The sequence below is a fragment of the Rousettus aegyptiacus genome, unplaced genomic scaffold (genome assembly GCF_014176215.1).
Source record: "Rousettus aegyptiacus isolate mRouAeg1 unplaced genomic scaffold, mRouAeg1.p scaffold_m13_p_1, whole genome shotgun sequence".
NCBI lineage: Eukaryota > Metazoa > Chordata > Mammalia > Chiroptera > Pteropodidae > Rousettus > Rousettus aegyptiacus.
This window is the reverse complement of record NW_023416284.1, coordinates 102,511,617-102,538,654: the sequence shown is the minus strand read 5'-3', so window position 1 is coordinate 102,538,654 and position 27,038 is coordinate 102,511,617. Positions and strand designations below refer to the sequence as shown.

Genomic DNA, 27,038 nt, shown 5'->3' with positions numbered 1-27,038 from the left:
CTTAATCATGGTTAAAGCAAAATCCCCTCCTTGTTACTTATTGGAATTATAGCCAGCTTTTAAGGTTCTTAATTCTCACTATTCCCATCAAGCTTCAGGGTCTGATAATGTTCCATACACACATCTTTTCACTGCTCTCATGTAGCAAACTTCCTTACTCATTTTAGAAATGGATAACCATTCCAGTTGTATCGATGTCCCTCCCATTCAATAGCACCTCTTTATAAATCTTTGTTGGTGTCACATGCTGCTGCCGAAAGGAGAAAATAACTGCTGAAAGGGTCCAATGAGTTAAGGTTAAAAAAAAAAAAAAAATGTCTAACATAGTACATATTGAGTTTTCAGGAAAAAGAAGACAATATCAACTGCCTACTCCTTTTCAGTTACTTTACATAAAGTATTTCTAATCTTAAAAACACTGCAAGGAAAGTTTTATTATCCTATTTTACAGATGAGGAAGATCGAGCCTTAAAGATATTACATAACTAGCTTAGGTCACATGTCTAGTAAGCAGTAAACAGCTAAGATCTGTTTCCCAAAGCCATGATCTGTACTTCACCTACTACTGCCTATACAAAATCCTGTTCAAAAACATGGATTTTGAAAGTTAGATAGGTCCAGGTTTGATCAAGCTTCTGAGACTCACTAGCTCTTTAGGCTTTGGTAAGGTATTTAACTTCTTCAAAGAGGTTCGATGTTCTCACCTATAAAATATGGATAATATTAATGTATCTTAGAGTTGAAGATTAAATAGGAAAATGCATTTAAAGTATTAGGTGAGTGTTGAAAACATAGAGCTAACATTAAACATTACTATGTTTCCCCTAATTATAGAATTGTGGTTCTGTTACTACAGATAGTCCACAACCACAGATAATCCAGAATTCTATTTCTTTTTTAATGAAATGTGACCACTACACCTTTAAGAATAAACTTTATTCAAATATTATGTCATATCAGAATACTTCCAAATTTGAACAAAATATTAATCAAGTGTTTTACTAGACAGACAAGGCAAGACTTCAGAAACAAAACAAAAATTCTGAAGGAGGTACAAAGCCATCCTTCTAAGTACTGTTGTATAATATACTTGTCATAAACCTATAATTTTCTATTTCAATTTAATATTTAGAAGAAACCAAAATCATTTTTTAGAAATGTGAGTAACATGTTAGCAAATTGGTTAGCAAAACAAATCCTCCCAATTGACTAGAAACATAACACATTCAAAGAAAAAGATCTCAGATCCATATATCTAGCAATACCACTATAAAAACACTGCACAGTCAACCTGAGACCTATTTTGTTTTCAATACATAACATAGCTTTTTTTTTTTTAAATGACACCTTGTGATTACATGCTCTCAATTCGCTCAAATGCTCTTTTGGTCTGGATAAGATGTCACTTGTTTAAGAGCAGCTTCTGATTGGCCACATCTATTGATCCATGGTTAAACTTATATTACCTCCAGAGCCCTTTCCTGAAACAAAAAGAGAAAAACTCCAAGTTGATAAAGAAATAAAAAAAAAAAATTGCTTACCACAACACATTTAATGTCTCTAAAAAATGGGGACGGGGACAGTTGAGTATTCTAATTACTACACAGAAATATTCCTACAGAAATATTTTTTTTCTTTTTAGTATTTTGGCATTCATACTCTACCTATTCTCAAAGTTTCTCTAAAAGATTATGAAATTGGCATATTTTGTATTTTACTAGAATGATGTTAACAAGGCTGATAACCAGTTAGTCCATTGTTTTCTATGATTAGCATGTAGTTTTCACATAATATTACAGCCACCAAGAGCTGATTTCATTCTCAATTTGCCTCAATTCCACTTATGAACATAATCATGCAATAACCAGGAACTCCCAACAAATTGAATTTTATCATATAGATAAACTAAAAATCCAGAAATAAATTCCATAGGTCACTTAAACATGTGAGCTCATTATAAGCTCATATAGAGAAATACTGAGAAAATCATTAAAAATATAAATTTATTAGATTTACAATTTAACTTTAAAGATGAATTCAATCAATAACAAATTTCCTATAATATTTCAAGAAATCTTCTTTTTGGATTTTTATACCTGTAAGCACATTTATCACTTTTAACTGAAGTGTTTTTTGCCCCCCTAGTACTACCATCCAAAGAAATCGATAAACCATTTTTGCTTGAGGATTCAGGGTAACAATATCTTTCCCCGCCCCCCTCATTTATTTATTTATTTATTTAGGTGAGGCAATCCTTGGTTGACCTCATAGATTGCAGGGACCTTGTCAATTTACAATCTCTTATTTTTATTTTTTACGCCTACAACACCTGGTCTTCCTAGGTGGTCTCCCATGGGATCGGGCTTGTTCAGGGTGGCATGGCCATAGCAATATCTTTTAAGAGTTGGCAGTCTGGTTGAAAAAAATATTTCATTTTAGAATCAGAAGTTACCTTTAATTGTGGTATCATCCACTGTTTGGAATATAGCCTAACAAAAAGAACTTTTGGATTTTGACTGGTTCTTCATTATAGGCACAAAATAATTAAAATAAGAAAGGGGACAACAGATAAGCCAGAAAATGGTATAAACAACAAAAAGCAATCCTTTTGACAATAAGACTTTAAAATATGAAGGATCACGTGAAATATATTCTCTGTTCTTCGATTTACTCATTTCTCTGGACCATCTCCACTGGAGTATTCCACACAGGGATAAAGTACCTTTTTCTATTTTTGAGGTCCCAAATTCCCACACCTCTGGTGTTTAGTACATTGTTCAAGAGGCTGCTTTTCAAACATATTATCCATGGTGAGCCACAGATGCTTTATTAAGGACTTAAGAAGAACAGTTCTCCCAAATTCTTTTCAACACTTAATAGTATCATGTGCATGCCTGATATCTAAACAGAAATGTATTCATGAAACATTTTCTCGTGATCAAATAAAGTAGCTCAGATGGAAAAAAAGTTCTAAAAAAATGTAACAGACCACAGGATCATAGTGACTTGATATATTCCCCCAAAATAGTCATTCATAATTTAATGCCTCATGATTTTCACTTTTTAAAGAAAACCAGAGTTTCTTTAAATTTGAGGAAAGGTAAGAGATTAGATTAAACATGATAGAGTAAGAGATGTTTCCAGATCTCTCCCCTTGAAACAATAAGCTGAGCATCTAAAATTCAACAAAAAACCCCACAAAACTGCACACCAGCACTTCTGAGCATGCGATCTGTACAAAAGACCCACTGCAGGTCAGAATCCGGGGTGTTCAGCAGCGGACTGGGTGAAACAAAGAAGCTGCTTCTCGCAGCCACCATAGCTCCTGTAGGAGGAGGGGGAAGGGTGAAGGTGTGGTGTCTTCCCTGAATAGTCCTGCCTGAGACTGCCGTGAGCTCACATAGCTGGGGACAGTGCCCAGTCATCAGGGCAGAAGGCAGAGAAGCAGGATGGCAGAAAAGCGAGGAAGATAGAGAAACAACAGTTGATTTTTAACAACCGTGGTTGCAAAACCAAGGCTGAGCCGCAGCTCTCATCCTCCAAACCAGAGGGCCCCTCCCCTCACATCCTCTGAGACCAATCACTGTGGAACCCCAGGGGAATCTGAGCAAATGCTACCAAAACTGTAGCTAACACTGACAGGAACTGGGACTGAGAGTAGCAAGCGTGATTAAACATTTATAAGGGGAAAAAAAGACATTATTAAGACTTTATATAAAGCAGAGATCCAAGAGGCTTAGATGTCACCTATTGGAAACCAAAAGAGAAATATCTTCTTTGCAACAGGATAGGGACCATTGTATAATAAATCTTCTTTCTGGAAAAACAACAGAATACACTCCATTAATGCCCAGGTGGACAAATAGTCCATTAAACACCATGAACAACCAAGGTGACAAGGCATCTCAGAAAGAAAGAGAAAAGTCTCCAGAAAATAAGCTTACAGACATAGAAATATGCTACTTAAATGACGGAGAATTCAGAGTGCCACTTCTGAAAAAACTCATTAAGATCCAAAAAGAATTATATCAGCAATTTCAGAAATTGAAAAAACAACTAGATAAGCAGAATGAGTTCTTAAGCAAGGAGAATGAAACCCTCAAAAATAACCGAAAAGACCTTCTGGAGATAAAGAATTGAAAAGTGATATAATTAGCTTGGGAAATAGAGTTGACCAAATGGAGGAAAGGATCAGTGATACCGAAGACAGAAATCTAGAAATAAATCAGAAGGAAGAAGAGAGACACCGAAGAATCAAAAATAATGAAATAGAAATACAAGAACTAGCTGCTGATACCATCAAGAGAGGAAACATAAGAATAATGGGAATTATCTAAGGGGAGTAGAATGAGCAAGTATTATAAAGGATTTCCAGACAAATAGTTGACAAGAATTTCAACTAAGGAAAGAGCTAGAGCTTGGAATTCAAGAAGTCAATAGAATATACAATAAATTCAACACAACAGGCCTTCATCAAGATGCACTATATTAAAATTATCAAAAATCAATGACAAAGACAGAATCCTAAGGGCAGCCAGGGAAAAGAAGACGGTAACATAAAGGAGAACCCATTAGATAATCGTCAGACTTCTCAGCACAAACCTTTCAAGCCAAAAAGGAGTGAAATCAAATATTCAAACTATTAAATGAAAAGAACTACCAGCCAAGAATAATGTATCCAGCTAAGCTCTCCTTTACATATGAACAAGAAATAAAGACCTTTCCAAACATACAAAAATTGAGGAAATTCTCTACTATGAGGTCTTCACTACAGGAAATACTTAGAGGAGTCAGCTTACCTAAAACAAAAGGACAAAAACAAACAAACAAACAAACACTACATAACTAGGAATAGGTGACTACCAGGCTGATAAAAGCAGAGGAGTGCAACTCTTACTAGAAACAGGGCATAATAAGCTTTAAAAGAAAAGAAGAGATTTGCTGTAGAAAGATAATAATGAATGTCCAGCATACATAGGGACAAATTGAGACAACAATGACTGAAAATAAGAAGATTCAAAGATCCAAATTCACAAAGGGGGATGGAGATAAGGCACACACAAAAGAAAATGGACGACTGCATATATATATATATATATATATATATATATATATATATATATATAACTATCCTTTACATATTCATAATGGTTACCACACGCCAAAGGTTGAGAACTGAACTATATAACATAAAAAAGAAGGATCAGAGGGAAAACCCACAAAAGGCAACCAAAATAAAGAAAACACAAACACAAGGACAAGGAAGCAATGGAAACACCAAGCTACCAGAAAGCAAAAAATAAAATGGCTATAAGAAGACTTCATATTTCAATAATCACCCTAAATATAAATGGACTGACCTCGCCAATAAAAAGGCATAGAGTTTCAGATTGGATCAAAAAACAAAACCTAACCATATGCTGCCTCCAGGAAACGTACCTCAGTTCTAAATACAAATATAGAGTCAAAGTGAAAGGGTGAAAATGATATTTTAAGCAAATGGAATTCAGAGAAAAGCAGGAGTGGTGGTACTACTATTGAATGAAATAGACTTCAAAAAAAAATGTAAAGAAAGATACTGAGGGACATGTCACAATGATAAAGGGAATCATCACCAAGAAAACAGAACACTTATTAATATCTATGCACCCAATCTGGGAGCCCTGAAATATATAATATATATATTAACAGAACTAAAGGGAGAAACAGACCAAAACACTATCATAGTAGGGGACCTAAATACCCCCACTGTCAGATATGGATAGATCATCCAAACACAAAATCAATAAGGAAATAACATCCTTAAATGACACATTACATAATTGACATTTACAGAGTGTTTCATCCTAAAACAGCTGCTTATACATTCTTCTCTAGTGCATATGGAACATTCTCAAGGGTTGACCACATACTAGGACACAGAAATAGCCTCAACAAATATAAGAGGGTTGAAATCACACCAACCATATTCTCTGATCAAAATGCTTTGAAACTAGAAATCAACAGTAAAAAGAAAGCGGAAAGAACCAGAAATACATGGAGATTAAACAACATACTACTGAAGAATAACTGGGTCAGAGAAGAAATAAAAAGAGACATCAAGAAATACATAGAAATGAATGATAATGATAGTACAACATATCAAAACTTTTGGAACATAGCAAAAGTGGTAATAAGAGGAAAGTTCATATCATTGCAGCCTACCTCCAAAAACAAGAATGAGCCCAAATAAACAACCTAACGCTTTATCTTAAATAACTAGGAAAGGAAGAACAAACGAAGCCTAAAGCCAGCAGAAGGAAAGAAATCATCAGCATTTGAGTAGAAACAAATGAAATTGAAAACAAACAAACAAACGAACAAAACAATAGAAAAAATAAATGCAACAAAGAGCTGGTCCTTTGAAAAGGTTAATAAAATTGACAAACCCCTGGCTAGACTCACTAAAGGAAAAAAGGGAAAGGACACAAGTAAACAAAATCAGGAATGAAAGAGGGGATATTACAACTGACATTGCAGAAAGACAAAGGATCATGCAAGAATACCATGAAAAAGTATATAACACCAAATTTAATAACCTAGAAGAAATGGACCAGTACTTAGAAAAATACAACCTTCCTAGACTGAATCAAGAAGAACTGGACAATCTAAATAGACCGATCAGCCGTATGGAAATTGAAACAAGCATCAAAAACCTACCAAAAAGTAAAAGTCCAGGATCAGATGGCTTCACCAGTGAATTCTACCACACATTCAAAGAAGATTTAATACCTATTCTCCTTAAAAGCTTTCAAAAAATTGAAGAGGAGGCAATACTTCCCAACTCATTTTATGAGGCCAATATTACCCTGATACCAACACTTGGTCAAGATAACACACAAAAAGAAAACTACCGACCATTATCTCTCAAGAGCACAGTTGCAAAAATCCCAAATACTAGCGAACTGAATACAGCAACATATTAAAAAGATTATACACTACGATCAAGTGGGCTTCATCCCAGAGGCACAGTGATGGTTCAACATAGGCAAATCAATTAATGGGATACACCACATATACAAATCAAAAAATAAGAATCATATGATCATATCAATAGATACAGAAAAAGCCTTCGACAAGATACAGCATCCATTTATGATCAAAACACTTAACAAAATCAATATAGAAGAAAAATACCTTAACATAATAAAGGTCATATATGACAGACCCTCAGCCAACATTATACTTAATGGTGAAAAACTAAAAACCTTCCCTCTAAGATCAGGAACAAGGCAAAGCTGTCCACAAATGCCACTCTTATTCAATATAACCTTGGAGGTCCTAGCAAGTGTTATCAGACAAGAGAAAGATATAAAAAGCACCCAAATAGGAAACAAAGAAGTCAGACTGTCATCGTTTGCAGATGACATGATTCTCTATGTAGAAAACCCTAAAGACTCCACAAGAACACTATTAGAAACAATAAGCAAATACAGTAAAGTATCTGGATACAAAATCAATGTTCAAAAATCCATAGCATTCCTATACTCTAATAACAAAGTGTCAGAAAAAGAAGTAGAAAAATAATTCCTTTTGCAATTGCAACAAAAAGAATAAAATACCTAGGAATAAATCTTACCAAACATTGAAGGATCCATAAAATGTAAACTACAAGATCCTATTAAAAGAAATCAAAGAAGACACAAAGAAATGGAAAGATATTCTGTGTTCTTGGATTGGAAGAATCAACATAGTTAAAATGACCATATTACCTAAAGCATTATACACATTGAATGCAATCCCCATCAAAATCCCATTGGCACTTTTTAAAGAAATAGAACAAAAAATCATTAGATTTGTACCGAAGCACAAAAGACCCCAAAGTGCCAAAGCCATCCTGAGAAAAAAGAATGAGTCTGGAGGCATCACTCTACCCGACTTCGAATTATACTACAAAACAACAGTACTCAAAACGCATGGTAATGGCAGCAAAACAGACACACGGACCAGTGGAACAAAATCGAGAGTCCAGAAGTAAACCCATATTTATATGGGCAAATAATTTTTGACAAAAAATCCAAAAACATACAGTGGAGAAAGGAAAGCCTCTTCAATAAATGGTGCTGGGAAAACTGGAAAGCCACCTGCAAAAGAATGAAACTAGACTGTTGTCTATCACCACACACCAAAATTAACTCAAAATGGGTTTAGGACCTGAATTTAAGATCTGAAACAATAAAATGCATAGAAGAAAACATAGGAACTAAACTCAAAGACCTTGGACATAAAGAGGATTTTACGAATTTGACCTCGAAGGCAAGAGAAGTAAAAGCAAAAATAAATGAATGGGACTACATCAAACTAAAAAGCTTCTGCTCAGCAAAAGAAACCATCGACAAGGTAAAGAGACAACCAACCAAATGGAAAAATATATTTGCAAGCAACACCTCTAATAAGGGCCTAATAGCCAAAATATACAAAGAACTCATATGACTCAATATCAATAACAACAACAACAACAACAAACCGATCAAATCAAAAAATGGGCAGAGGACCTGAACAGACACTTCTCTCTAGAGGACATACAAATGGCTAACAAATAGGTGAAAAGATGCTCAACATCGCTATCTATTAGGGAAATGCAAATCAAAACCACAATGAGTTATCATCTCACACCTGTTAGAATGGCTATTATCAACAGGACAAGTAAAACAAATTTTGGAGAGGATGTGGAGAAAAAGGAACTCTCATACACTGCTGGTGGGACTGCAAATTAGTACAGTCACTATGGAAAACAGTATGGAGGTTCCTCGAAAAACTAAGAATCGATCTACCATATGATCCAGCAATCTCTCTACTGGTATTTACTGCAAAGACTTGAAATCCCATATCCGAAAATATATTTGCACACCGATGTTCATAGCAGCATTATTCACAGTGGTCATAACATAGAAGCAACCAAAGTGTCCTACAATAGATGCTTGGCTAAAGAAGCTGTGGTACATATATACAATGGAATGTTACTCAGCCATAAGAAGAAATAAAATACTACCATTTGCAACAACATGGATGGATCTTGAAATAATCATACTAAGCAAAATCGGCCAGACAGAAAAGATTAAAAATCACAAAATTATCACTTATATGTGGGATATAAACTTAAAAGTAACAAATGAACAGGACAAACAAACAGAGACTCATGGACATGGACAATGGACTAGTGGTTACCACAGGGGAGGGCAGGGGAAGGCAAAAATAAATAAAATGCTAAATCAATCAACCAACCAACCGATCAATCAAATGTTCTTTAAAAAATTTGAGGAAAGGATCACCTAAATCTCATTAAGAACAAAATAAAAATGTAAAGCTTTTCTTGTTAAGTAGGTTCTATATTTGTTAATTAGCTTAAAGCCAGAGGTAGTTGTGTCTACATTATTTTATAAACACTTTAAATCATCTTAAATGGCTCTCTTTGATTTGGCAGGTATAGTTTACCCAAATAGAATACTATATGTATAGATCTATGTATTTGTCTATGGAGTCTTAAAAATTAATAAATTAAAATGGTCAGAATGAAAAAGTTTTAGTAAATACTAATGCAACACAATTAAAGCTGGCTGTTATTTTTGACAAGTAAACAAAAATCAGAATTCACATAAGAACATGAAAGGAGATGTTCAATGATTTTTTTTATAGTGAAAAATTCCAAACGACCTTAATGTCCAAATGGTTTAATAAATTACTGACCATTAATATCATGCTAATTAGAACTAGAAATTCTTAAAGTACAAAACGAACTACTGGTGGACTCTGAAAGTAAACAGGAACAGGCAGAATGAGGGCTGAACTACAAACTTGAATAATCACTTGTAGCAGGGTGAGTTACACAGGTTTCTCCCCCTTCCCTTTTTCCCTTCTTAGTATCTTAGTTTTGACCTGAGGTTGGACCAAATCAGAGCTGTCCAGATAGAGTGTACAGCAAAACTCTGAAAGAAATCTCTTATTTCTAGCCAGTGGATTGGGAAAAGAGGCCCCTGACTGCTAGTAAGTGGGGAATGGATGAGAAATCACTTCAAAAAAAAATTCCTTTATTTTTTTCCCTCTTGGCCCTATCCCGAGAGCAGCTGCAGTCACTGTCTGGGGACAGTAGTCACAGTGCAGGCACCTAACAATCTGAGAGAAAATTCTGGCTGTGGAACTGGGAAAAGGGCCCTCTGTTATTTAAAGAATGCAGGGAGATTGTTTTTTGTTTTTTCTCTTTTCTCTATCTGCTTTACTCCAAAAGCAGGCTCAAACAGACCTAATGGCAGCTCAAAGGGAAAACCTGGTAGAAACATGCTTCCTGGCCAAGAGACCAGGAAAATGGTCTCCTGGCCACGGCTGGATCAAAAAGGACCCCTGCAGTCTTAAAGTGTTGAGGATGTATCAGAGAGGAAAGGAAATGAAAAATTTGAATCCCTACTACTGTATGTGAACTGATACAAGTCCCAAGGTTACCCCTGAACTGTGCATATACAGAAGAAAACCAAGTAGGTGAAGTAGTCTATAACACCTGGACTACTATATAAACCACTGCCCGAGTTCCAGAGTAACTCAAGTGGCTTATGTCCTGCACAGATCTGAATATCACAGCAAAGTCTTTGAAAACTAAACTGACATTGGAACCACAAACACAGAAGAGATAGAACTTGTGGTATGAACCTAACTCGGTTGATCACCTGCGAAAACAAAACAAAAAAATTTCTAGAAGATTTTAAGTCTTCCAACATAATATTCAAAACACTCTGGGTATAACACAAAATTACTCCACATAAAAAGAACCAGGAAAAACTAATCGTTTCTCAAGACAACCAGAAGCAAACCTTGAGATGGCCAGATATAGAACTATCAGACATAGATTCTGAAGCAAGAAGTTCAACAAACTCCATAGAGGATAGACTCAAACACCCAGACATATCATATTGGCATGGAAAACTGCCCACCTTATAATCTTAAATGAAGAACACAGAATATAAAACTGTATGTAGAGTGAAATGAATTATGTTCAAAATATGTAGATAATATATTTATATTCCATATAAACTGAAAAACCTTAAAACAAAACCAAACTAATCAACCAATTTATCTTTGGGTGAATGTGTTACAGGTGATTGATACTTTCTCCTTTTTAACTTTGCCATTTTTCCAGATTTTCTGCATCAAATGTATTTTACAAAGGTCATGAACACCAAACAATTTTCATTTTCGAAATCCCAAAATGAAAATTAAGGAGTAGAAAGAACATTAATAGCTAGTTTGCTCAAAGGGACATGAGCATTAAAGCCAGAAACATTGATTTTTTATTGCTGTTTTTCATTGTTATTATTACAATATTAGTTTTTTTTTTTCCCTCTCCGTTATTCTAAACACGATGGCTTTGGAAATAGTTCACCACCTTTCAAAATGAGGGACAATGCTCTCATTAATTACTATTTATATAATTCCATACCTCAGATGGACTCTTATCCAATTTGGGTATGCCATTCCAGACATTCTCAGGGTTCACTATCTCTTCTATACCATTTGAAAGGTCCAAAACCTACCAAAGAAAAAAATTTTCATAAACATTGGTAGTTTTCAAATATTTAACTGATTTTTGTACTATACCAATTCCTTTTAAAATGAAATACTTTAAAAGGCAATGAAAATGATTTTATTAAATCTCAATCTTATATTTCAACTCAATGGTACTTTAGTTCAAAAAACATGTCTTGAGCTTGCCTAGAGATCAAAATAGATATAATTTAGATCTCAATAAGTTTAAAATTTAGTGGAGAAATAGACCTCTAAGCAGATAAATACAATACAACATAGGAAATACAGACTTCTGCAGCTGGAGATATAAAAATATAGGAATACAGCTTTTTTAGGGGGTTGAGGAGAAGAAATGGAGAGATTTAGAATATAATGCTAAGGAATATTTCTTGGAAGAAGCAATAACTGAAGAAAATCTTTTAAAGATAAGCAGAAATGAACCATTTTGTGAAGGGGACAGAATATAGGCAAACGGAACTACATTATTAGATACATCAAAAAAAACAAAACTAAGTAAAATAGTATATATGAGAGAAATCAAGCACTTTGATGTTCATCTGATATAAGGCATACAACACAAAGGAGTAAGACCTAAGACTAGAGAGGTACATTGACACATAAATCTTGGAGGACCTTTAAATCTTTAATGAGCTTGACTCTTCTATTCCAGACCAGCAGTTGTCAAATTTTAATGGTATAAGAATGCGCAGTCCTGCTCCTATCCCCAGAAATTCCTAATCAGTCAGCCAGGGCATAGCCTAGAAATCTAATATTTAGGTAACACACCAAGTGATTCTGATACAGGTGGTTTCCAGATCACAGGAGAAACACAGTCCGCTGAAAGTCCCCAAGAAGTTTTACACACAGGAATGATGTAGTAAGATTTGCATTTAATAAATTTCACACTGGCAGTGTGGAGAATGAATAGAAGAAAGACCGGAAAAAGTAAACCAAATAGAAGATTATTAGAGTAATCTGATTGTGAAATGAGGGACTTAACAAAGGCAGTGGCATTAGATATAAAAAATTTTAACTGAGGTAAGAAGTGGAAAGTGTGGAACTTGGTGACTGATAGGATTTCAGTGGTAAAGGGGGTGAAAGAGTTTATGATGATTTCTTGCTAGGATGCTTTTATAATGATACAATGGAATATTACTCGGCTATAAGAAAAGATGAAATAGTGCCATTTGCGACAACATGAATGGATCTAGAGATGATCATGCTAAGTGAAATAAGTCAGACACAAAACATTGAGAACCATATTGTTTCACTCATATGTGGGATAAAAAAAAAACTGAAAGCAACAAACGAACAAGACAAACAGAGACTCATAGACACAGACAACAGTTTAGTGGTTACCAGAGGGAAAAGGGGAGATAGGGCGGAGGTAGATAGGGGTAAAGGGGGTCAAATATACGGTAATGAAAGGAAATTTAACTTTGGATGGTGAACACACAATGCAGTTAATATACATATGACATATTATTGAATCGTACACTTAAAACCTGTATAATTTATTAACCGATGTCTCCCTAATAAATTTAACTTAAATAAATAAATAAAACAATTTTTGCACTGCATCAATTCATCAAGGGAAATGAGCAGGGAGAACATGTTTAATTGCATTTCCTCATCTAATAAAATTTCCTTAGTAGTCTGCAAGTACATTTTGAGATAAAGTACTTCAACTTTACTTACCCTTGTGCCTTCTTCAGTTATTTCTAAAATCTCACATTTAGACCATGTGTTCCTTAGACTTGACCACACAACACATTTTGATCCAACAGTAAATCCTTTCAGAGTGTAGGTGTTCTCTTGTTGAGCTGCCAAATTGAATAAGGACTCAGTGCATACCTCTTAATGATAGATACACAAACAAAGCATTTTCCTAATCTGCCTTTACTATTCCTATGTAATTAGTATCATGCACTGTATGACATGTTCCAAGTCTGCCACCTTTCTTCAATTTTAAATTCTTCCAGGGTTCCCTCCCCATATAATTCCTTAAAACTTTCCTCAAAAAACGCCACCATGTGTGATGTGTTTTCTAAGGATGTGAGTCTGCTCATAGCATTCAAAATTACTACTAAAAGCCGGTTATTATCGCTACATGTGGTGTGGTGTATGGTCACAACAACCATTTCTATAGTGAAGCAGCAGCATAGTGCAAGTGAGCAGACACTCTTATCACAGAGCTATTACTTATCATTAAAATATAATAATAAAGACTAAAAATCTAGCATGATATTTAAATAAATTACGTATCCACAAAATGGCATACTATGGAATCAAAATATTTTTAAAACATACTTAAAGGATTAAAATACAGCATTGAACACTATGAGATGGTATAATCTCTATTTAGCTTTTTAAACTGTATGTAAATACACAGAACAGAGTGTGAGGTACAGCAGAAAGGAAGTCCACTGAGGCACTGACAGTGCTCGTTTCTTGGTGGTGGGATTATGGTGATTTTTATTCTCCTTCGTCTATTGTTTCCTCTGTTTCATACAATGGCTCAAATTTAATAATATAAAAATCGACATTTAAAAAGTCCAACATTGATTATAAAAAACCTAAAAGTTACCTATTTTTATGTGACTTTTAAATCTCATTAAGTAGCCAAAAAAAAAAAGGCAGTAAAAATAATTTATAGAAAAGTTAACCGTTTTAACCTAAATCTACTTTTTCTTTTAAGGATTCGAAATGAATGGCAGTGTATATGCATGAAACAAAACAGTCACATTTGAAAACTGCTAAAATGATTCCTACTGTAAATTCATGCATGCAGTAGTGCTTGGCAAAGGAATACTTGTTTTATTTTGTTTTGTTTTATTAAAAAACATAGCCTCTTGATTTTAAAGATATTCTAGTAACATTTTAACGTGTTCAGACAAATTTTAAGCATTCTATTTTAAACACAAAACAATTCAGCATTTACCCAGCACATAAAGTAGTATTTTACATTGATTTCACAAGTTAAGTTCCCTATGTTCTCAATATCATTCAAATCTAATTCTCTTTTCAGGTTTTAATCTTTTCTGCAAAAAATAATAATAATAATAATTAATTAAAAAATTCAAGTAAGAATTATTCTTTTCTTTAAGACAAGTAAGTAATCTTGAAACACACTAAGTAAACTTTAAACGAAAGTGAAAGAAAAAAATACACACACCTGAGACATAAGCTGGTAGAGCATTGCTGTGTTTCCTGCCATCTCTGGATTCATCCTCAGGGAACAAAGAAGTCAACGATGAAATGGCATCTCTGTTTTTATATTCTGTGAATTCTTCTTTATATATATTCATTTCAATCTGTGTTTTGGGATCACAATTCTGTCCATGTAGATGCAATGGCAACCTATGCTGGTCATCAAAACATTCCACACAACTGGACTTTCTTGTGTCCTCAGCACACATGGATTCTTGGGCTTTCTGACTAACTCTTAAAGACAAAGCTTTTATTTTGTCATCTAGACACACCTGGGTTGTAGGTGATTCTAGTTCTGGCTGTTTCTCAGCTTCACAGGTGAGGGGAAGTTGCACTGTAAATGGCTGTAGGGTGGCTTCTGTGTCGCAGCTTTGGGGGAGAGACACCATTGGAGGCTCGAGGACTGGCTCTTCATTTGCTTCATCCCCAACTAGAGAATGCTGTAGCTCAATGGATTCTATTTGCAAGAATTCTTTTGATTCATCAGGAGAAAGTGCCACCTCAAGTGAATTAAGTTCTAATCTCTCTTTTGTTTCACAAGCTTGTGGTAATAATGTATTAAACCCTGTAATTCGGTATTTATTATCGAACTTAGGTTTGTCAACCAAATGGCACTCTACTTTACCTTCCAGTACCTCAGGGCCAATTTTATCTTTGCATGGGTTTTCAAAAGCTTCAAAAATGTTATCAATGTCAGGGTTGTAGAATTTATTTGCTTTGGTTTCAATTATGTTTAAGTCTTTTTCAATTCTTTCGGAGAGCTCATCTGTCTGTGCTTCCACATGTAGTCTTTTCTCTTGTCCAGTTTTACTACTTGGTTTCTTAAGTCCAACATCAGGACTAGGAGAACCAAGAGCCCTTTTTATCTCTGAGCCATTTTTTTCATAGGGCAGATCACTGTTCCTAATATCAATCTTAGAATATTTCTTCATTTTATCGTTAATACTTTTGCCTTTGCTTTTCAAGTCAACAACTGCTAAAGGGATATCACAAACATCCTTTTTGATTTCTAATATTGTTATCTCCAACACATCTTCTGTTACTATTTCATAAAAATAGTCATTTCCCTCTTGAGAGCACATACCCTCTGAAATATTAAATCCTGACAGGCAGCACGGAAAGGCTTGCATGGGAACCATCAGAAGTTCAGAGGGAATGTCGCAGAGTGTTTTTGGGTCCACACAGTCTTCAACGTTTCCGAAGTCCACAAGCCTGACGGATACAAGATAATCTTCACAAATACTGGTGATAAGTGCCCTATAATAATGCCCATCTTCCCTGTATCTCACAATGCAAGGGTCTCCGATACAAGGACAACTCCTCTGATCTGTTACCTGTTCTCCAGCAGTTTGTACTTCTACTTCTAAATACTGAAGTTGCTCAGTATCGGCAAACTGACACCAAAAATATTCAGGCCCATCTATCACTGTGGCATAAGCTCTTATCAGTTTCATCTTTGGATTATACCAGTTAAGAAATACTGAAGTGTCGATGTCCGTCTTTTTGACAGACTTTGAAAAGGTCCCTTTAATTATTTGGGTAGAAAGTCCTATTTCAGATTTTTCACTGACAGCGAATCTGCTAATCATATCTTCTGCTATGATACCATGGTCATCAGCAAGAATAACTTCCCATCTGTCTTGAAATTTAACAAATTCACATTTTATTTGAGCCTCATCTGTCCTTCGGGAAAAATAATGCATCATTTCTCTACAGTTTAAAATCTCAGGAACCCAAAGTCCCTTTAAGGAGCAGTTAATGCACAATCTTGGTAACGCTGCATTAATAAGGTCAAGTTTACCTACTTTGTTAGTGTGAACCACAGAAACGTTGCCATAATCTATAAATTGTACAGAGAGGAGGTCATTTGGTTGTTGTTCCTTGACCACAGCACGATACCATAAATTGTCTTCTGGAAAAGTTGCACATATTATATCTCCTCTTTGCAAATGTGGATGTGCAAAACATTCAGGCCTTCTACTAACATTATTTAATTTCTCTGAAAGATGATTAAGTTCGGCTTCATCTTCCGCTAGTTGAACATAAAAGTCTGAAAGGTCATTTATATGAGAAACATATACAGTTGTCTTAAAGCCAGGCATTATAGTCTTCTGAGGGAACTCAGAAAATTTTAGAGGCAAATCTTTGTTACATGAATCTCCTGTTTTCCTTTCTGAAAGAGTGGCTTCTAGTTTTGTAGCTTTCAAAGGTGGTGAGTCAGCAGAACTTTCTTCTTTCTTTTTTGTTGTTAATGAAGATACTTGATTGTTTTTTTTCCCCACAGATTCCTGATGTTGAGTGACAAAGTTTGTCTTTGTTGAACTCTGCAAAAGTTTGAGTTCTTTACATGCTGAACTGATCTTAGGTTTGTATGACTCTCCCAAGATCTCCATATTGCATAATTTGTTCTCTACTGATTTACTTAAATACGCCTTAGGTGACAAGTTTATATTTTCCTTTTTTACTTCAAGAGTTTCTACTCTAGAGAGTATTTCACTTACTTTTTTTCTTGCTCCACCTTTGTAACCAAGTAGCCCTAGTTTCTCATTAATGTTAGCATTAATTTGAATACTGTCATCATATAGTTCTATAATCAGTCTTCCATCTGGATCTTTTGCTACAACCAAAGCCTTCAATGACTTATCTAAAACCGTCTCCTGAAACCATGTTGTAACTTCTTTTGGTATACGATCAGGAACATCAGATAATGAACATTTAACAGCTTGCATGGGCAAAAGTAAGACATCATATGCATCACTAGGTATTGGAAGCAGATCATCATTTGTTACCACATAAATGTTCCCAAAATCAACAAAGAAGACTTTATTTGGTTCTTTTTCTATAATTATCCCCCTATACCAATTTCCATCAGTATACTTGGCAAGGCACAAGGTTCCACGGATCAAGGGAGACGTTTTTACATTAGGCAAAACTTTACTTAGTTGTGTAATATTACATGACAACTGTTCTAATATATTTGCATTTCTTCCCAACTGGCAATAAAATGTCAAAGGGTCATCAACATGTGTTACATATACTGACTCTTCACTTCCAATTTTCATATCATGAGTAGAATAGTAGTAAGAATGTAGCTGAACAGAGGACTCCAGAGCCTTCTGAAGTTTAACTGGTCTTGCAAGTCCCTTTTCTACCAAAAAATGGCATGCGCTCTGAAAGGGCGTTAGCAAATCCACGACATTAAACAGTTCTTTATCGTGTATCGATGCCAAAGCAAATATTGTGCATTTTAATTCTAGATTGTCTTCCCACGCATTATCTACAAATTCACTGAAAGCCTGTATGGCCTTTTCATCCCAAATGAAAGGATTTTGACCAGTTGGTTGAATTAAATTATAAAGACTGCACCTAAAAGCCTGCGCCTTAACTTTGAGAAACTCTTCACTAATTGAATAAATATTCTTCATAGATACCATATCTTCATCTCCATAATCCACAAATACTACTTTGACATGCTCTGGTGATTGTGTCCCACTGATTAGAGCTCTGGACCATTTTCCATTTACTGTTCGTAGCGCCAAACAAGCGGGGGTAGTAGCTCCCTGGTAAGGAGTAGGGGCATCATTGCAATAGTCCTGAATATCACACATTAGGGTTTTTAATCCTTGCATGTTCCTGGTCAGCTGGCACCAGAAATAGCCAGGATTTTCAACATATGACACTTTGACTTCTACTGTACTTCCAACTTCTAGCTCTCCTTTACAAGAAGAGCCTGGTTTAGTTTCCAAGAAATTCTGTATAAGAGGAGGATAAACAGACACTCTTTTCTCCTTTTCCTGTACAACTAGTCCAGTTGAAACATTTGCAACAACTGTTGTGTCAGTCAAAGCTTCTGAAACAGATGCTTCATTCTCTCTCTTGGCTTCCTGCTCTACTTCTACCTTCTTGGCAGAAGATATTTTGTTATTCCCTGCAGTGAAATGGTTTGAAACATGCCCTGGGGAGTGGGCACGTCCAGAAATATTTTCCCTTGTTTCAAATTCCTGATACTTGGCATATCCAGCTTGAGCAATTACCTTACTGATGTTTTCCTCCCCTGTTCTTGATTCATCAAGAATCTCAATAACATATTGATTATCCTGCTTATCAAGGACATGGATAACTAATTCTTTGTGGAGTACAGTCTTTTTAAAAAAGGAAATTGCCTCCTGGCTCCAAGTTTCTGCCAAAGGCCAAATATCAGCCAGAGTACACCTCAGAGCCAATATTGGTAGCCGTCTAAACTGAGGAAGTAACATCCTTACATCATACCAGTCCACAATTTCTGAATTACCTCGGTCAACTAAGAATACATCCACACTCTTGTCATCTAATCTGGTGACCATAGCCCGATAATAGCCATTTTCTTTCCACTTGACACAGCAAAGGTCATCGGGTTCCGGTTTCAGAACAACACCATCCAGCTTACTGGCGGAGGAATAGAAACTGCACATTCTCCTCATCAACTTGCTAAAGGTGCCACTGTGTTTCCTCAACCTAATCCAAAACTCAGAAGGATTTTTAACAAACTCTACCTGGGCATCATAGAACGCATTCATCTTTAACCCAATAGACCTTAAGGTCGGGAGTGAAAGCTCTTCATCCACTTCTTCAGCAGGAGACTGAGAGTGAAGAGCTGTTTTTGGTTCTTCTTCCTCCTCCTCCTCTACTCCCTGGCTCTGAAGGAATTGGTCAGCCAGGCAACAGGACTGTACTCCGAATACACAGTTAAGATTAGTCCCATCTTCACCATACAAGGTGACATAATACACATGCTCAAAGGAACAGTAAAATTCAATCTTTGCATTCACAGACTGACCCAGTATCAGTGCCTTCAGGTCACCGACCTGTGACCGAGACCAGCCTCTACCACCGTCCCAGAGTCCATACAGAGCACACGGGTAGGTCACCACAGGCATTCGAAAATATTCAGGCAGCAAGTAGCGCAGGCTACTGCAACTCACTAACTCCTTCCTGCCAAAGTCTACGTGAAGCACCTGGGCACAGCGCTGAGGCCTAAAAGTCTCAAGCAGGAGAGCCCTGTACCAATGTCCATCCAATCCACACGATGCACATGGAGAGCCAGGCTTGTCCGGGCTCTCTTCCCTCTCTTCCCAGGTGACACTGGTGGAGTTCTCACCCCCTTTCCCCGGGGAGCCCCGGTATATGTGGGCCATGCTCTCAGAGAGGCGGTGGATCTCCTGCGAGAAGCTCCGGAGCTGGCAGTGAATGCGGTGGGGATGGCACACTTGGGTCACCACTACGGGCTCCGTCACGCCCAGCTGCAGCTGGGGATAGAAGTAATCCAGACCAGACTGCTCTTGCTTGGGCAGGACTCGCTGGAAGACGGGGGACCTGGAGCTCATGCCACCAGTGGCCGCTGAGAGATAACGCTTGAGCAGCGAGCGGAAGAGACTGTGGGGTACCTGCCGGGCCAGGCCGAGCTCCTGCATCTGCTGGAACAGAGAAGGCACCTCCAGAAGGACCAGGCGGTGGAGGAGCAGTACGTCCAGGACCCGCCCGTGCACCTCTTTGCCCTGCAGGTTGCTAAGAAAGTCCATGGCGCTGGCCGGCCAGTGCTGGGGCTCGCCCCCGCCCGCGCCGCCGCCGCCCGCCGGCACCAGGCCGGCCAGCACGCAGCCCAGCACCTCCGAAGGCAGGTGGAAGAACTCGCTGCGCCCAGGCACCAGCGAGCCCGCGCCGGCCGTGATGGTGCGGCCCTCGTCCAGCAGGAAGATGCGGCTCTCCTGCGCCTGCCGGCTGACTACGCGGCCGCGGTGCCACAGGAGCCCCACCTGCACCAGGCAGAGCTCACCCGGGGAGGCCGAGGCGCCGCCCAGGGCCCACGGGCCGCGCGTGGCCGCTGCTTCCTGGATCTCCCGGCTCAGCCTCAGGTACTCGTCCCTCCGTTCGCCCACCAGCCCCCATAGCTGCACGGGAATCACCTCGGGATGCACGTCCACGAAAGACACGCGCAGAACCAGCGAGGCCCCGGGCGTCGGCAGCCCGGGCGTCGAGCACATCTCCGTGGCGCGGTGCGGCCGGGCCACCTCCCACGGAAACCCCCAGCGCCACTGTAAGGCACTCACCACCAACCAGGCTCAAGAGACAGAGGGACTGGGAAGGGCTCCCGAGGCGCCCCCTCCAAAATGCACCCGACGCGGGGTCCCCGGCACTCGCGCCTACTGGTAAGACCCGGCGGCGGGACCAACCGCCCACGGTTGGGCCCACGGTTGCGCGGCCGCTCAGGCATTTGCCGCGCGTGGCGCCCCCGCTTCCGGCCGCGGGCCTGTGTGGGCGGCGGAGGGGAGCCCAGCTAGGGTGTGGTGGCAGCCGAGAGGTGGGCCGAGGGGTGGCGTGAGGCCAAAAGGGGCTTCCAGAGCCGTTCAGGAGGCCGAAGGGGGCAGGATTGGGACACAGTCGGTTTCTCCTCAGAGCATCTTCTACTCTGGAAGACGCAGCGTGAAGGCCTGGCCAAGGGCTGTGGGGAGGCGCAAGCTAGAAAGGTACTTCCTATTCGTTTATCCAGCTAATACTGATGAGCCTATTGAACCAGGCACAATGTTAGCCCGTGGGGAAATGGGCAGGAGGCAACGGCAGGTTCCTGGGTGTTAGAGCCAGAGGTTTCAGAAGGTCCCAGGCTGAGGGGTGCAAATGTTCTCTACAGGTCAGAGGGTTCACTGTGCTCACTGTTTTGCTCTCCAGCAAGTTGCCGATTCTAAGGTGAACCCGTTTGATCATCTAAATTAATAGCGTTATTAGTTAAAGCATGAGTATATGAAGACTGTTTCATGCTTCTTTCCCCACAATTACTTGGTAGTTCTTTTGCTGTTTTGTTTTACTAACTGTGGCACGCCACCTTTGCAGGCATTTATTCATTAACTCAGAAAGCTAGGCCAGAAACGGACTCATGAAAGGAGGTTGAGGAATGAAACATGACTTCGAATTCTTCCTATATCTACTGTGGCATACGGCCTATTGGCTGGACTCTTGTTTTATTCCCCTCACCTAAATCTTACCAAAGTAACCCTTAGAAGACTCTCTCTGGCAGGGCGAAGGGAATGGAATGGAAAAGTGGAGGCAAACTATGAGTAGCTCCCAGAAATATCTCTACATTAGATCTTTGTTCATCGGAGTTTCTCATAGTTTTTCACACTCTTCCATTTCACGCCTTCACATTTTGAAGTATCAAATACAGTATGGATAAAATCAAGACAGTACTTAATATAACCCCGGCCTAACAGTGTAAATCTCAGTGTTTTCAGTCTATCCAGATTAGACACTACCATGAGCTTCCAAGGGCTCCTGTGCTTAGCTTAATTTTTCAGTGTGTTAAGATTACCTTTGATCACCTTGTCATCCCACTAGCTTAAAAGCTCCATTTGGAAAAAACTGCTTCTTGCATTCCTGGGATCTAGCATGGGATTAAGGCAATAAATACATGCTGAATGAATAAGTGAAAGAATGAATTTGATTTCTCTAAGAAGACTTTTACTTGACAAACTCATCCTTAAAAATTTAATTCTATTTTCCATATTATCTCTAATTTTTCCTATTCATCATGGGGGGGGGGGGCGGAATAAGCATTTGATTTAAAAACATCTAGCAAGATCTAGCTGAAATGTTTCTTCCTCATTACTCTACTATTCACCCGGGCAGAATTATTTCCTAGTTTTACATACCTTTTATATTATCTGCTTTCTATTTAACTTGTCCCCAGACTCTTTTCATGGCTCAGGCCCTTTAATCCTAGATGTCGAGGTGTATCATGTGGCCATTATGGCCTGGTCAGACAGAGCCCTTTCCTCTCATCCTCCCAGATATTTCCAATGTCCCACCTCTTCTGTGTTTGGGGTAGGTATCTTTACTTTGCTCTGTCTTCCTTTGCTTCTGGACAGGGAACTAAACAAAATCAGACCATTGCACTGTGGAGATTAAGCTCCTGCTAAATAGTTCCCATATTTTATTAAGCAAAATATCTTGAGTTACACAGAAAATTAAAAAAAATAATAATAAAAAACTTCCCTCCTATTAGGCTTCAGAGGCCCTTGGCTTCAGAAATGGTAAGGAAATAACTTTATTCTAATACAAATATTTAAGAGTTAAAAGAGAAAAAGATAAGGTGAGGGAATGTGTTTGAGAGGTAGTGGGAGACTATGAGTTATTTCAATATTTTTATGAAAACAAGATGCAAAGAACTTAGGCAAAACAGATGTCATATTTGTTCTGTGCTAGCTTAGACCTCCCTATATAGAGAACTCTAGCAGAAATACAGTACACTTTAAAGTCTATAGTTTCCACAACACTGACTAGACCTGTTTAAAGATGCTTAGACAATTACTGTTCAATAAATATTTTTTTAATTATTCAAGTGAAAAATACCCTGTAAAGAGAATGAGAAGAAAAAATATTTGCAAACCATATATCTGACACAGGATTTGTATCTACAATATGTAAAGTACTCTCAAAACTCAACAGTGAAAAAAAAATACAGTTTGAAAATGGGCAAAAGATACGGAGACATTTCACTGAAGAGGACATACAGATGGCAAAGAAGAACATGAAATGATATTCAACATCATTAGCCACTAAGGAAAAACAAAACCACAATCAAGTATCACTATAAATCTAGATATTGACTGGAAAATAGTGATAACATCAACACTGACCAGAATGTGGAAAGACTTAATCACTCGTATTGCTGGTAGGAATGTAAAATGGTAATGTAAATGTATTTTGCAAAAAACTCAGTAGGTATTTGCCGTATGTATGACCTTGCAATTGCAATCTTGGGCATTTATCCCAGAGAAATGAAAACATGTTCATACAGAAACCTGTACATCACTGTTAATAGCAGCTATATTCCCATTAGCCAAAAACTGGAAACAACCCAAATAGTCTTTAATGGGTAAATGGTTAAATAGACTGTGGTCTGCCCATGCCATGTGATACAATTCATCAATAAAAAAGGAAATGAACTATAGAAACATGTAACAATTTGGAAGGTTCTCAAGGGAATTATGCTGAGTGAAAAAAAAATCCCCAAAGGTCACATACTGTGTGATTCCATTTATATAATGTTTTTGACTTAAAAGCATAGAAATAGAGACTAGATTAATTGCCAGGAGTTAGGGATGAGGGGAGAGGGGATAAGTGGCTATAAAAGGGGTAGCATGAAAGAGCCTTTGATGAAACTTACGTATCTTGAATGTAGTGTTTACATGAAGATCACAAAGGTGATACATTGCATAGAACTAGACGCAAACACACACGCATGTGTGTGCTTGTAAAACTTGTAAAACTAGTGAAATCTGAAACTAGATTACACTAATATCACTTTGCTAGTTTTGATTATGTACTACAGTTATGTACAATGTTACCATTGGGGAGGACCAGATGACAGGTTCATCGATTTCCCTGTATATTTTTTGCAACTTTATGTGAATCTGATATTTTTAAAGTTTTTTTAAATTCTAAGATATTCAGATTTTAGTGTCCACAACTGAAGTTTTATTAGACCACACAAACACACATACACATGCTGCTATAGGGAGATAGAGTAGAAAGAGCAAGCCAAGATTATTTATCTATCTTCATTTCCGCATGTGAAAATGAGTATAAGGGGATGCACCATATAGGATGGCTCTGAAGTATGAATTAATGTAAGTACAGTTAATGTGTTAGCATTAAATAAATATTTGAGATGCAACAAAACAGTAGAAAAAGCAAAGGCATCAGATTTTGAAAGTCTCTGGTTTTCATCTCAGGGCGACATGGACAATGAACTTTTCTGATTTAGTTTCTTCATCTATAACAACAGAATTTTACTTAACTTTATTCTGAAGATTAAATGACCCAAAATAGGTAAAGGGCCCAGCACAGTAGACATATAATATAGTTATTAGTAATAATAAATAAAATAAAAATTTTAAAAAACTTTCTTGTTCTTTTAAAGATTAAAAAATCTTAATTTTTTTTTAAAATCAGGTTTATTGATATATAATTTACATATAGCAAAATTCACCCTTTTGTGCAGTTGGATGTTTTGACAAATGTAAAGTTAAACATTTGTATACAGTATGCAGTTGTATATAATGTAAGTGCACATCACCACAAATATGCAAATGTTAGTTGTAAATGTATATATACCATAATAGCTAAAATATAAAATATTTGCATTATCCAAATAGTACCCCCATGTCTCTTTGCATTCTATTCTCTCCCTCCCTCTTGAGCTGTTCCTGGCAACCTCTGTCTCTATAGTTTTGCCTTTTCCAGAATGTCATATAAAAAGGAACCATAGTTTGTAGCCTCTTGTGTTTGACTTCCATCACTTAGCATTATGCCTTGGAATTTATCCATGTTGTCTATATCAATAGTTTTATTGTTGAATAGTTTTCAGTTGTATAGACATAATACATTTATTCACTGGATGATGTTTTGGGTTATTTCCAATTTTAGGTAATTATTAATATAGCTGCTGTAAACATTCACATACATTACTTTTTGTGTCCCAAGAAATCTTTGCCTAAACCAAGATTTAAAAGACTCTGTTTTCTTATATGTTTTATAATTTTCGCTCTTGTATTAAGGTCTATGATCCATTATGAATTAATTTTTGTAAATGTTGTGAAAGGAAGGACTGAGGGCTTTGTTTTATTTTTGCACATGGATATCCAACTGTTATAGTGCCATTTGTAGCAAAGACTATATTTTCCTGATTAAATTACCTTGGCACCTTTGCCAACAATTAGATGACCAGATGTAAGTGGGATTATTCCTTGACTCTGTATTTTGTGTGTGTATGTATGCCAACAGCACACTATCTTAATTATTATACAAACTGCTTAAAAGTCAATTTTGAAATTAGGTAATATGAATCCTTCAACTTTGTTCTTTTTCCTCAAAATTGTTTTGCCTATTCAAGGTCTGTGCTTTTTCGTACATATTTTAGAACATGCTTGTCAAATTCTGCAGAAAAAAAAAATGAATTTGAGAACTGACTATTGAGTTTTTCAATCCATGTACACAGTTTATCTCCATTTACTTAAGTCTTTACTTTCTCTTAGGAGTTTTGAGTTTTCAGTGAACAAGTCTTACATACATTTTGATAGGTTTATCCCTAAGATTTTCATGGTTTTGATGTCACTATAAATATTAGCTAAAAAAAGGTTTCTAATTTTTCACTGCTATAGCAATAAATTTATTTTTGTACATTGACCTAATATTTTGTCACTTTGCAAAGGATAACTTATTTCTAGTAGTTTTTAAAAAAATAGTCCTTGGGATTTCCTATTAGTTATATCAGCTATGAATAAAGAGTTTTTATGTCTTCCTTTCCGATGAAGACATGCCTTTTATTTCTCTTTCTTGCCTTACTGTAATGACTAAGACCTCCAGTATGTTTTAAATAGAAATGTGGAGAACAGACATTCTTGTCTTGTTCCTGATTTAGGGAGAACACCTTCAGTCTTCACCAGTGTGAAGTTAGCTATAGGTTTTACTTAGATCCCTTTATCTAGTTGAGGAAATTCCTTTCTTTGGCTAGATTGTTGAGAACTTTTATCATGAAAAGACACTGGATTTTATTTTATATACTTTTTTATATTCTATTAAGTTTTTTTCCCCCTTTTTTTGTTAACAGAGTGAATTATGTTCAGTGGTTTTTTTTGAATGTTGAACTAACCTTGTATTCCTGGGATAAACCCCACTGAGATATGATGTATTATCCTTTTTATAATGCTGAATTAAATCTGCTAATATATCTTTACATCTAAATTGTATAAAAATATACACAACATAAAACTTACCATATTAACCATTTCCAAATGTACAGTTCAGTGGCAGTAAGTACATTCACATTATCGTGCAATCACCACTATCCGTTTCCAGAACTATTTCATCATCCTAAATTGAAACTATGTATCCATTAAACACTAACTACTCATTCTTCCCCACTCCAGCCCCTTGAAACCACTATTCTACTTTCTGTTTCTATAAATTTGATTACTCTAGTTATCTCATAAAAGTAGAATCATACAAGATGTGCCCGTTTGTGTCTGGCTTATTTCACTCAACGTAATGTTTTCCAGATTCATCCACATTGTAGTATGTCTCAGAACTTCCTTTTTAAGGCTGAATAATATTTCATTGTATATATACATATCTATGTGTATGTACAATGGAATATTATATATATGTGTATATATGTACAATGAGATATACATATATACACACATGCAATGGTATATATATATACACACACACACACACACACA

The 27,038-nt window shown here is 37.0% G+C and overlaps 1 protein-coding gene across 2 annotated transcripts; it reads right to left on the bottom strand.

Moving 5' to 3' along the window:
- Positions 1–917: 917 nt before the first annotated feature.
- On the bottom strand, positions 918–26,899 carry TDRD6 (tudor domain containing 6). 2 transcript variants are annotated; one of them, XM_016158941.2, is made up of 4 exons: positions 14,729–26,899; positions 13,252–13,376; positions 11,468–11,557; positions 918–1,481 (listed from the first exon to the last, which is right to left on the bottom strand). In XM_016158941.2, exons 1-4 carry the CDS (start codon positions 20,781–20,783, stop codon positions 1,458–1,460), a joined length of 6,294 nt encoding a protein of 2,097 aa, XP_016014427.2. In that variant the 5' UTR covers positions 20,784–26,899; the 3' UTR covers positions 918–1,457. The 2 variants fall into 2 exon arrangements, with proteins under 2 accessions (XP_016014427.2, XP_036074392.1); XM_036218499.1 differs by lacking the exon at positions 11,468–11,557.
- Between the last annotated feature and the right edge of the window lie 139 nt (positions 26,900–27,038).